Source organism: Anomaloglossus baeobatrachus, unplaced genomic scaffold (genome assembly GCF_048569485.1).
Source record: "Anomaloglossus baeobatrachus isolate aAnoBae1 unplaced genomic scaffold, aAnoBae1.hap1 Scaffold_3708, whole genome shotgun sequence".
Taxonomy (NCBI): domain Eukaryota; kingdom Metazoa; phylum Chordata; class Amphibia; order Anura; family Aromobatidae; genus Anomaloglossus; species Anomaloglossus baeobatrachus.
Window position 1 is genome coordinate 21786 of NW_027443056.1, and position 13139 is coordinate 34924.

Here is a 13139-nt window from a genome sequence, read left to right on the forward strand (position 1 = left end):
AATTTTCTTAAGAAAATTCCGCAGGGTCTGAAAGATTACCGCACCCTCGATAAAAAGACGCGGTAAACCGCACCCGAAAACTGCATGCGGTTTGCCACGGTATTGCCGCGTGCGGGTTAGTACATGTGCTTTAATGCATTCCATGCAATAAAGCACATTGAAAGAAAAAAAAAAAAAGGGGGATAGACCGAGGGATAGACCGAGGGATAGACCGAGGGATAGACCGAGGGATAGACCGAGGGATAGACCGAGGGATAGACCGAGGGATAGACCGAGGGATAGACCGAGGGATAGACCGAGGGATAGACCGAGGGATAGACCGAGGGATAGACCGAGGGATAGACCGAGGGATAGACCGAGGGATAGACCGAGGGATAGACCGAGGGATAGACAGAGGGATAGACAGAGGGATAGACAGAGGGATAGACAGAGGGATAGACAGAGGGATAGACAGAGGGATAGACAGAGGGATAGACAGAGGGATAGACAGAGGGATAGACAGAGGGATAGACAGAGGGATAGACAGAGGGATAGACAGAGGGATAGACAGAGGGATAGACAGAGGGATAGACAGAGGGATAGACAGAGGGATAGACAGAGGGATAGACAGAGGGATAGACAGAGGGATAGACAGAGGGATAGACAGAGGGATAGACAGAGGGATAGACAGAGGGATAGACAGAGGGATAGACAGAGGGATAGACAGAGGGATAGACATAGTCCCTGTGAGCACACCCTGTATTTCGCCCGAGCGGTAATGTGAGTTCACATTACCGGCCGTGGGAAATGCCCTGTGGTTACCTCTGCTGTCTCGCTGCGAGGCTGCATTCAGCAGCGTGTCACTCTTCTGGATGCAAGCAGCGCAAAACGTGCATTACGCCGGAGCTTTTTGTGCTTCGGGGGGTTAATAAACGGGTGAAAGAGGAGGCTTTTTTGTGTTTTATTTAAAATAAAGGATTTTTCGGTGTGTGTTTTTTCACTTTACTTACGGGTTGATCATGTCAGCTGTCTCAGACGCTGCCATGATCAAGCCTGGAGTTAATGGCGGCGATGCGCTGCCATTAACTCGTTATTACCTGGATAGCCACCGCATCACGGCATCTGGAAGAGTCGAGGACACACCGGGACTGCCGCATAATGCATGTGACAGTCCCGGGGCAGCTGCGGCTGATATTCTCGGCTGCGGGAGGAGGGGGGACATTAACCCTGCCCCTCATCCTCCCCAGCCTGAGAATACCGGGCCGCCGCTGTGTGTTTACCTCGGCTGGAAGGTAAAAATACGGCGGAGCACACGTGTTTTTTTTTTTTTATCTATTTCCATTTGATTTGTATGTGTATTCTATATGTCTGTGTGTGAGTGATGTGTTCTATGTCTGTCTGTGATGTGTGTGTGTCTGCTCCGCTTCCTCTTCCTGTAATGACATCACTTCCCCGTGGGATTTCACGATAACATTGCAGTCAATGGAGTGAAATCCCGCAGGGACCTGCGGAAAAGAAGTGACATGCAATTGTTTTTGCTGCGGGAATCCCGCAGCAAAACGTCCAGCTGTCAAATTCCGCATAGTGCGCACAGCATTTTTTTTCCCATAGGTTTTGCTGGTGAATCACTGCAGAGATGTTATGAACATTTTCTGCAGTGAAACATGCAGCAAATCCGCGGGAAAAAACTGTAAGTGTGCACAGGGTCTAATAGAAGGGTTCCCATGGTGAGGCAAGCCCTTTGAAGAGTGCCATGCCCTGTGAGATACCTTTTAATATCAAGCAGCTCATCAGCTGAAGGCACCATCAGCAGGATGGAGGTCTGATCTGAGCATGCTCAGACTGCTGTCAGTCACGGAGAGGTAGCCCCGCCCCCAAAAGTGACATGCACTGTTCAATCCGTCCAATTCTAGTCTAAAGATCAAAAGGTAGCCTTGCAGCACCACAGCAGAGTAATAAAGCAGCCACACAGACATGGGTTTATAGGAGCAAGGCAGGTAACAGAAGTATATTAGGAAAAGTCTAAGTTACTTACCGGTATTGAAGTTTTCCAGAGCCACGACAGCGCCACCAGAGAGATAGGTCTGCCCCTCAATTTGGACAGGAAACCCACTAAAATAAAAGGGCGGCACCTCTCTTCTGCATCAGTAATGTTACAGAGCACAGAGGAATACCAGAAAAAAAAAAAAAAAAAAAAAAAAAAAAAAGGTAAATCAACACCAAAATACACACCCCTAAATGTGGAAGACCGCGTGTGAGCAGAGCGGGGGGGGGGGGAAAGTGGGAAGCAGTGGCGCTGTCGTGGCTCAGGAAAACCCCATTACCGGTAAGTAACTAGAGTTTTCCTGTCGCCACGACAGTGCCACCAGAGAGATTTGAAAGAAACACCACTAGAGAAGGGGGGGCAACACCTGCAGAACCCGCCTACCGAAGGTCATGTCAGTTGAGGTGGAAAGATCCAGCCGGTAGTGCCTAAGAAAAGGTGGTAGGTGAAGACCAAGTGGCCGCTTTGCAAAAAATAATAAGAGGCACGTCTGCCCGTTCCACCCAGGAGGTAGAAACGGACCGAGTAGAGTGAGCTGTGATGCCCTGAGGCAGTGGAACACCCTGAGCTACATAAGTTTCTTTAATGGCTTCCTTAACCTAACGTGCAATAGAACCTTTAGAGGCCGCAAAACCTCTCCTAGGTCCCTGAAAACAAACAAAAAGTGACTGACTCTTCCGCCAAGATGCAGTGACATCCAAATAGTAAAGGAGAGCCCTTCTATCATCCAGGGAATTAAAATTTCTCTTCTCCCAGATTGTGTGGAGAGTGGCAAAACGAGGGAAGAACAATCTCCTGTGAACGATGAAACGTACCTGCCACCTTTGGAAGAATAGCTGGGTCGGTGCGCAGAATAATTATCATTCTCAACCTGGAGATACGGGGAAATGACAGAAAGCCTTCAAGTCACTAACTCTACGGGCCGAGGTAAGTGCAACTAGGGCTCTGTTCACATTAGAAAAAAGGATTTTTCTCAAGAAATTTCTTGAGACTGAAAGATTAGCGCACTTGCGGTCAAAAAACACACTGAAAACCTTATGCGGTTTTACCGTGTTTTTGATGCGTTTTTTCCACAGGTTGATCCCTGCGTTTTTTTACCATTATCTATGGCAAAAAACATAGGTACCTGCAGAAAAGTAGTGACATGCACATTCTCTCTCAAGAAATTCTGCAGAAAGAATGTTCTTGAGAAGAAAAAAAAAAGAAAAAAACGCAGTGTGCGCATAGCTATTTTTTTTTTTCCATAGGTTTTGCTGGGGAATGTCTGCAGAAAGGTTACAACCATTTTCTCAAGAAATGTCTGCAGCAAAATCAACGCGGGTAAAAATGCAGTGTGTGAACAAGGCCTAAAAGTGCCACCTAGAGCAGGGGTGGGGAACCTTTTTTCTGCCGCGGGCCATTTGGAAATTTTTACCAACCTTCGGGGGCCGCACAAAATTATCAACTTAAAAATTACCCTAATATATTTGGTCAAACAATTAACTCACTGTGGCGGCTGGAGCTTGTACTCTTTGGTGAAGCTGTAATATTAGGCGATATTGATCTTTTTGCTTTTCACAACTGCTTTTCCAGGTTTGAGTTGGCTGGGACTGCTGTATATACATCACAGGGGAGGGTTGGGAGGAATATAGATCACTGGGGAGGCTGGGGGAAGAGACATCATTGGGGGGTACATACATCACTGGGGGATACATACATCATTGATGGGGAGCACAAACATAGCTGGGGGCATAATCATTGCTGGGGAGGGCTGGGAGGAATATACATCACTAGGGAAGCAGCAGGGCATAGACGTCACTGCGGGTACATACATAACTGGGCGGCACAGACTTCACTGGGGGTATATACACATCACTGGGTTACACAGACCTAGCTGGGGGGCACAAACATTGCTGGGGTTATATAAATAGCCGGGGGCAAACAGCCCTGGAGGATGCCGGAGAGACACAGAGAGCTCTGGGGGAACAGAGAATGATGGGAGAGGCTGGAGGCACAGACAAATCAGGGGGACGCTGGGGACACAGATGGCACAGAGAAGAATGGGAGAGGCTGAAGGCACAAACAGAACTGGGAGAGGCTCGGGGCACAGAGATCACTGGGGAGACTGGGGGGGGGGGGGGCACAGATCACTGGGGAGACTAGGGAGGCAGAGATCACTGGGGAGACGGGGGCATAGATCACTAGGGAGACTGGGGGGCACAGGTCACTGGGGAGAGGCACAGAACACATTGGGGGGCACAGATCACTGGGGAGACACAGAACACTGGGGGAGGCACAGAACACACTGGGGAGAAAGAGGGGCACAGAGCACTGGAGGTACAGAGCGCTGGGGGCACAGGCAGACTCGGATGAGCTTGGAGGTAGTTAGAGTACTGGGGGAGGCTGGGATCACAGAGCGCTGGAGGTGGTTGCAGGCACGGAGGGCTCTGCCGCCGGGCACAGAGAGGAGCAGCCGCCTTCGCCGCTGGGCACAGGGAGCCGCCGGGCACAGAGAGGAGCAGCCACCGCCGGGCACAGGTAGCCGCTGGACACGGAGCCGCCGAACACAGGGAGCCGCCGCCGCAACCGCCGGAAACAGGGAGCCGCCGCCAAAGCCGCCGGGCTCAGGGAGCCACCGGGCACAGAGAGGAGCAGCCGCCGCCGGGCACAGGTAGCCGCCGGGCACAGGGAGCCGCCGCCGCAACCGCCGAGCTCAGGGAGCCACCGGGCACAGAGAGGAGCAGCCGCCACCGGGCACAGGTAGCCACCACCGGGCACAGGGAGCCGCCGCCGCAACCGCCGGGCACAAGGAGCCGCCGCTGGGCACAGGGAGCCACCGCCGCTGGGCACAGAGCGCTGCCGGCACAGTAAGACCTGGGGGATGATTGGCAGTCAATCCTCTTTTGATTTTAGCGCCCCTCACGCCGACCCCACCTACAAAGTACGTCCTCATGTAGGCAGTGCCAGCGTGGCGACGTAGTCTTTCAGGTATAGGAAATGCAGCGTTTAGCATTGAACGTGCTGTGGGGTTTTAAAGGGCCAGCAGCCAGTAAGATGCAGCTGCCGCCCCAGCACTACAGTTCCCGGGAATCAGCCCGGGGCCGCAGAAAAAGTCGGGCCGGAGGTTCCCCACCCCTGACCTAGAGTGTGAGGAACCAAGAAGCAATCACTGGGCTTCAAAGGGGGAACCCGTGATTGCGTCCAAAACCAAAATGAAGGTCCCAAGCAGGGAAGGACAGACAAGGCACAGGGGTCTGCCTCTGACAGGATGAGATAAATCATCTAACTCATCTATTCCCTGCTAAGTTACAACTGTACAAGGCACCCAGAGCTGACACGTGTACTTTCAGAGTACTGACAGACAAGCCCAAGTCCAACCCCCCTTGTAGAAACTCCAGAATCTTTAGGAGCGGAGCGACACCCTCAGGAGAGCTACCATACCCTAGCATAGATTCTAGTGGTGGAAGGCTTCCTGCTACGCTGGAGAGTGTTAATCAGGCCCGAGGAAAACCCCTTACTTTGTAATAACTGCCTCTCAAATGCCAGGCAGTCAGATGGAGGTTGGAAACCCTGGGATATAGCAGCGGGCCTGGGAGAGGAGATCCGGCCTCTCCGGCAACACCCAAGGAGCAGACACCGACAGTCTCCTAAGCCAGTAGAACCACGCCCTCCTGGGCCAGAAGGGAGCTATGAGGATAACATGGGTCCCATCCTCCCTGATCTTCTGCAACACTGCTGGAATTAAAATAAGGGGAGGAAAGGCGTAAAGGAGTCCCACCCCCCACGGGATCTGAAATGCATCTACCGCCCAAGGCCCGTCGTGCGGATTTAGGGAGCAAAATTTAGGAACCTGGCGGTTGGACCTGGTTGCAAATAGATCTAGAACCGGAAGGCGCCAAAGACGTGTTATGCTGCTGAAAACGTTTGGGTGAAGGCACCATTCCCCCTGACGAACCTGAGTGCGACTGAGAAAAATCGTCCGCCTTGTTGTCCACCCCCCTGATATGCAGGACCGTGAGGGAAGCCAGGTGTGTTTGTGCGAAGAGAAAGATCTGATAAGTGAATTTCATAAGACTATGCGAACGTGTCCCCCCCTTGGTGATTGATGTATTGAAAGACACTGCTGCTCTGTTGTCAGACAGGACAAGTATGTGACTGCCAGTCAGGAGGGGGAGGAAGGCTCGGAGAGCTCTCTCTATGGCGCAAAGTTCCCCGAAATTGGAAGATGCCCTCCAGAGGACTCCAACTCCCTTGAATAAAGTAACCCCGTAGGTGCTCTCCCCAACCCTGTGCGCTGGCATCTGTGGTCACTGTATCTGAGACTTTTATTGCCCATGGAACACCCCCATGCAGGTTCTGGGTTTGTAGCCACCACCGGAGTGAGTGACAGACCGGGGAGGAGAGAGTGTTACTATATGGTCCAAACACTCGCCCAATCGTATCCGAGCAAGCAAAACCTCCCTCTGCAACACCCGGGAATGTAACTGAGCCCAGGGGATGGCTGGAATACAAGAAACCAAGGACCCCAATAGGGACATGGCCTCCCGGAGGGTCAGGACCGGAGCTGCTTGCACTTTTGCCTGTAGTGAAGCTATTTTGTCCTGTGGCAGAAGGCATCGCTGAACTGTGGAGTCCCAGGATCAGGCCGAGAAAAACCTGGCTGGTGAGTGGAGTCAAACGTGACTTGTTGAAGTTGATTATCCATCCCAACTTCTGCAGGATAGATGACCACCTGGCCTGTACAATGCACCTCTGAGGTGCCGACTACGAGGAAGTCGTCCAGATATAGCACTATTAAAACATCCTGTTCTCGGATGTGTGCCATGACCTCTGCCATCACTTTTGTAAACACTCTCGGAGACATGGCTAAGCCAAATAGCTCGGAACTGCAAGTGCTTTATTTCTCCGTTGAATGGCAGAGCTACTCTCAAAAACCGCTGGTGGAAGTGGTGGATCGGGATGTGATAGTAGACATCCTTGAGGTCGATTACTGCCATGAAACACCTTGGAAAGAGGAGTTTTACTGCCGACTGTATCGATTCCATTTGGAAGTGATACACTGCCAGGGAATGATTTAATCTTTTCAAGATGATCATAGTCCTGAAAGTCCCGTCTGGTTTTGGTACCAAAAATAGAGGCGAGTAGAAACCTTGGCCCTCTTGTCCCTTGGGAACTTTGACCAGAACTACTTTTTGGACAAGATTTTGTACTTCCTGCTGCAGGACTAACTGGTACTCCCGAGACCTGCCAAGTGAAGTAACAATTAGGGACCCCTTGGGGGTCGATGAGAATTGTAATTTGAGACCTGATTTCATGATCTCAAGAATCCAGGGGCTAGAGGAAATAGCTTGCCAGGAGGAAAAAAAAAATTAAGAAAGTCTACCTCCTACCGGAGGAGTGGAACTACCGGCCAGACTTCTTACATCCCTGGGAAGGGTCAAACATAAATCCTGACCGCGGTTTCTTATTTTCTTGCCACCTTTCCTGTGGCGCAATCTTCCTCTTCTGGTACCTTCGTCTCCTGAAGGAGTTGGTTCTAAAGGAAACAGAAGGAAAAAGTAGGAAAACCCTTCTTCCTGTCTCCAGCCTTCTCAAGGATATCATCAAGTGGCTTACCGAATAGGAAAACACGACTGCATGGGACTGCGCACAACCTGGTCTTTGACTGAGACAACCCGGGCCAGCACTTCAGCCAAAGTGCCCTTCTAGCTGAGTTAGACAAAGCCGTCGCCTTTGTCGTAAGACGAAGAGTATCAGCTGATGCATCGGCAAGAAAAGCTGCAGCACCCTTAACTTGGGAAAAGGTATTCAATACTTGCTCTCGGGGAACGTCAGTCTTCAAATGGTCTTCCAACTGCTGCATCCAGACCATGAGTGAGCGAGCTACACAGGTTCCTGCCACCGATGGCCTAAGCGCACCTGCTGAGGTCTTCAATGCTGTCTTCAAGTAGGCATCTGCCCTTTTATCCAGCGGGTCTCTCAAAGTGCCCACATCCTCAAACGGTAAGGCGGATTTTCTTGCTGACTTAGAAACTGCCACATCGATTTTTGGACAATGGTTCCAAAGAGTAGAATCCTCATCTTGAAACGAATACCGTGCCCAAAAGGCCGAAGATATGAAGGGTTTCTTATCCGGCTTCTCCCATTGATCCAACACCAAACTGTTTAATTTTATACTGGACCGTGAAAGAGCACTTATGTTTAGTGGCCTGGAGCATAAACAGAAGGTCCTCCAAAGATTCTGGGCCTTTGGTGTCCACCAACCCCATTGTAGCACGGACTGCCTTTATTAGACGAGGAACATCTGAGGTTGGGAAACCGGGCCTGCCTTCCAGATCCTCTTCTGAGGAAGGCGTGTCAGAAGAAGAACCAGAATCAGATTAAGAGCCACTGGAATCCATAGCCCTAGTCTTGCTTTCGCTATGTGAGGAACTAGTGCCAGGTTTGGGGTAACTCCCCTAAAGCCTCCTTGATTTCTGTCTTGATGAGGTCACGGAGACTGCTCTGAAATCCCTGTGTTTCCTCAGCGACTGTCCTCTGAATACAGTCTTGGCACAGCTTTTTATCCGACCCAGAGGGTAAAGGGGATCCTACAGAGGGGGCATTCTCTATTGTGGGTCTTCTTAGGTCTCTTATTTGGCCTATCCTATAGGACAAGACAAAAGAAAAAAACAAGTAAGTATGACCCCATAAGGAGCCACTTACCCACCCCTGAGGCTGCACAGGGCTTTTCTTCTTGTCCCTTGTACGGGAGGATGGAGGACTCCTGCGGGAACTCTCCAAGCCCCGAGTGCAGCCAGAGCAGCTCCCTCCACTGCCTTTGTCTGGATGGCGAGGGTAGTGGTGGCGACGATGACCGATGCCGCTGCGGCTACTGCTGCTGTGATGGCTCCTGATCCATGGTCAGCACCTCCACAGTGAAACCGCCGAAGCCACTATACCGTCCTGGGGTTCTTCAACAGCAGCAAAAGGCAGCGCCATCTTACCGGAAATTACGTCAGAAGACTTCCGGCCAACGTCACATCCTGTATACTCCAGGAACTGCAGCCACCACGCCAGAGACCGCGCGTCCTCTGTCACTGCAAGGTAAGAGACCAGGGTGACAAAGATCCGGCACACAACCCCCGGTGTGTCCCACCGCAGCCCGCAGGCTGTGGGACACCGATCCGGTGCATTGTCACCGGCGTGTCAACCGCAGCCTCACCAGCTGTGGGACACAGACCTGGCGCATAGCCCTCCCGGCGTGTACAACCGCAGCCTCGCGAGCCACAAACCAGGCGCACAGTAACCGGCATGTACAACCATAGCCTCGCCGACTGTGGGACACAGACCTGGTGCATAGCCCCCCGGCGTGTTCAAATGCAGCCTCGCAGGCCACGGGACACAGACCTGCGGGATACAGGTCTGGCACCATTTTTCCACCGGCGTGTACAACCACAGGGTGCAGGGCACAGACCGGACAGCAAGCCGGCCTGTACAACCGCCGGCAGAGCCAGGCGACACACAGACCCGGTAGCCAGCGTATACTACTAACAAAATTCTCTGGTAAGATACAGGCCCAGCCAAAGAAAAGGCAAAAAATAAAAAGATTGTTTTCACATCAGGGACCTCCAGGAACCCCTAGCCGCCTTCACTGTGGCAGCGCCACAGCACTTCTGGGTCTCCCATCCTGGGACAGGAAACCGAACTGATGCAGTAGAGAGGTGCCGCCCTTTTATTTTAGTGGGTTTCCTGTCCAAATTGAGGGGCGGACCCATATCTGGTGGCGCTGTCATGGAGACGGGAAAAGTTAAGGGTTAAATTACTAGTGGAAAACCTCTTTAAGGCTACTTTCACATTGCATTTTTACTTCCGTTCAGTGATCCCGTCGGGGCATCTATCCAAACTGCCCCTCCCCTACCCAGCAAAACAAGTTTCAGACACATGCGCCAACAGGGCCATTGACTTAATGTTATAGTTGCACACCTTGATATATCTTGAAAAGGTATTACTAAATAGATATCAAATTCTTATAGTTTTTTTGTCTCCGAATTGATGTTCATGCCCTCCAGCACAACAGGAGATCCTTTCTCTCTTCATTTAAATGTCTGTGTGTTTATGTGGTTTTAATCTGTATTGTCAAATAAAAAAAAAATATATTTTTTTTTATATCTTAGTTTGCCTTAATTGAATACTTTTGTTGGGTATATAAAACATGAAAATAAATTTGTAGTACATAATCAGAGAAATTTGCTTACTTTTCCTACTGGATTGATCTTCACTCAATTTACATGTAAAATCTGTATTTAGTGAAGACAGAACTTAAAGGGAACCTGTCAGTTCCCATATGTGGTCTAACCTACAAGCAGGGTGATGTGTGGCCTAGAATCCCCTTCCTACCCATCCCTGTGTTGTAATATAGTGTAATATGAATTTATAAAAAAAAAAAACCCAAAAAAACATAACGTTTTATAACTTACATGTTCCCTAGGTAAATAAGCAGAGGGTCTAGTCCCCTGGGCGTCGCTTCGCCCCGTGGGCGTTTGCATACTTTCCGTGGTATCACGCCCCTGTGCTGTGGGCATGATACCATGGATTTACATGAGCGACGTGACCGTCAGCTCCTGGGGATCCCGCACACTTCTCATTTGCGCAGCCTTTATATCCGGGTGTTTACTTGCCGGCTTTAGACACAGAGCATGGTCGGAACCGCAGGAGTCTTCTGATCATGTATAGTGCGCTGGTGAAACCGACAAGCAAACAACCGGATAAGAAGGCTGCGGGAATGGTAGGGAAGTGCGCACGTGCGGGACCTCCAGGAGCATAGATGACGTCACTCATGTAAATCCATGGTATCACGCCCACAGGGGCGTGATACCACGGAAAACATAGAAATGACATCCGGGAACTAGACCCTCTGATCATTTACATAGGGAACACGCAAATAATAAAACCTTTTTTTTATAAATTCATATTACACAATATTACAACATAGGGATGGGTAGGAAGAGGTTACTAGGCAACAAATCACCCTGCTTGTAGGTCAGAACGCATAAAGGACATGACAGGTTCCCTTTAATCTGTAATCTCCTCTCAGTAATATATAGTGTTCATGACATTCTTTGGGGGTTGGATTCAGGCAGACACAGAATCTGCCGACAGTTAGACTATGTGCGCACTGAGCATTTTTTGACACCGTTTGTGCGTTTTTGGCTGCTAAAAACGCACAAAAACACATAAAAACGCACCTGCGGCAAAAAAGCGCAAAAACCACACTGGTAAAAACGCATTTGTTTTTACCGCGTTTTGGTGCGTTTTTGGCTGCGTTTTTAATCTCTGTGTTTTTGCAATGCATTGCATGGGGGGAAAACGCAGAAAAACGCAGGAAAGAATTGACATGTCCATTTTTTTTTTTTAGCTCAAAAATGCAGCTTAAAAAAAAAAAGCTGTGTGCGGACAGCAAAAATGAAAACTCAGACTTTGCTGGGGAAGCAAAGTCATGCAGTTTTGAGCCCAAAAACGCAGCCGAAAAACTTGCAAAAACGCTCAGTGCGCACATAGCCTTAGGCTGTGTGCCCATGCTGCATTTTTAAATCGCATTTTTTCATGCATATTTTAAATCAATACTACAAGGAAAAACAAATCGCAGCAAAGTCTATGAGAATCCTGAAGTGCTGAGCACACATTACAGATTTTTTCCTTGCAGATTTTGGTGCAGAAAAAAAAAAAAAAATAATTCTGCAATGTGGGCACATTGCCTTACTTTTCAATAGTGTCATTACTTCAAGTATTCTTCCTAAGTAAAATGCTGTGCAGAGTCTCTCTTTGCATGAATTGTCTTACTGTTCTCCAGACGTTGAAGACTCTTGCGTCCTTTGGCTTTAGGAATCAGATCAGAGTTTCGGATTGCACGATTTATGTAGTATTGCTTGCGTTTTGCACTAGAAGTCTTCTTGGATGGAGAGCTCGGTAAAGGAGATACACAATCTTCAATTAACCTAGAGAAGAGGGAAAAAAATAAAATATTTAAAATATTAATCAGACCAGTGGCTCCCTGAAAATTCCCATATAGTAACAGTTTAAAATGATTAGCTGTATTACTCCATTATAGCAGACTCTTGCTTGCAGTTCTGGACACAATATTGAAAAGTATGTGTACCCCTTGGATGTAGCCTACAAGCTACGGTAATCTCTGTGGGGGGGGAGCAGTAAAAGGAGAGTGGGGTCTCATTACAAACACGTATAGTACCGACACCCCCATGGTGCCTCGAGCTCTGCCAATTATAGGCAGACATCTAGATGGGTCCACGTGTCTGTCTCCAGTAGGAGTAAAAAAAAAAAAAAAACAGACATCACACGTACTGGACACATGGATGTGTGAATGAGGCCTCACACAGCCTGTTCTAAGCTATGTACCATAGCTGAACAAAAAAAAAACAAAAACAAAACCACAGACTGCACAGCCAAAAATTATACAATGTAGTGCTTATAGGCAAAAAAAACTATAACTGAACATGAGGTTTTGGTTTAACATTCTGATCAGACTGTGTAAAGCCCACTGCCACATCACAGCGAACCTCTCAGGGGGTCCTTAAATTATTTAAGTTTTAAAAAGGTGCGGCGCCACGTGCCAACCACCGCTGTAGCGACAGTGCACCAGCAGGGGTGTGACCTGGTGCCTCAACACCTGTGCTGCAAGGCTGAACCCCCAAGACTCCAGGTCACACCACTCAACAGTCACAAAACCACAGCAACAATGGCCGCCACAACACAAACAGCCTGTGAAAAGAGCTGAATAACTCACCTTTCGCCTGGACTGGCCTGGAGTCTTGTGGGTTCATTCAGCCTTGCAGCATGTTGTTGTGGGGCACCAGGCCATCTCCACCTGCTGGTGCACAGTTGCTGTGGCGATGACTGGTGCACGGTGCTACACTAAAGGCTTAATAAAGTTAGGGACCCACGCAGAGGTTCGCTGTGACGTGGCAGTGCGCTTCATACAGTGATCAAAATGTTAAAACCAAGAACCTCATGTTCAGCTGCATAACATTTTGCCAAGCAGCACTAGATCAAAGTATGATTTTTGGGTGTGAGGTCCATGTCTCTTTCGACAGCTGTTCTAAGCTACGGAAGGGGCGTGTTCCCCTCCCTCCAGTGTGTT

General features: G+C 49.5%; 1 protein-coding gene across 1 annotated transcript in view; it reads right to left on the reverse strand.

Moving 5' to 3' along the window:
* Positions 1–11979, reverse strand: part of LOC142274161 (R3H domain-containing protein 4-like) — a gene marked incomplete at both ends in the record, with an annotated part of 32878 nt that extends 20899 nt beyond the window's left edge. The window contains one exon of the mRNA XM_075332558.1: positions 11825–11979. Within this exon, the coding sequence (XP_075188673.1) occupies positions 11825–11979 (155 nt within the window). The remainder of the gene's footprint in view (positions 1–11824) is intronic.
* Positions 11980–13139: the final 1160 nt, after the last annotated feature.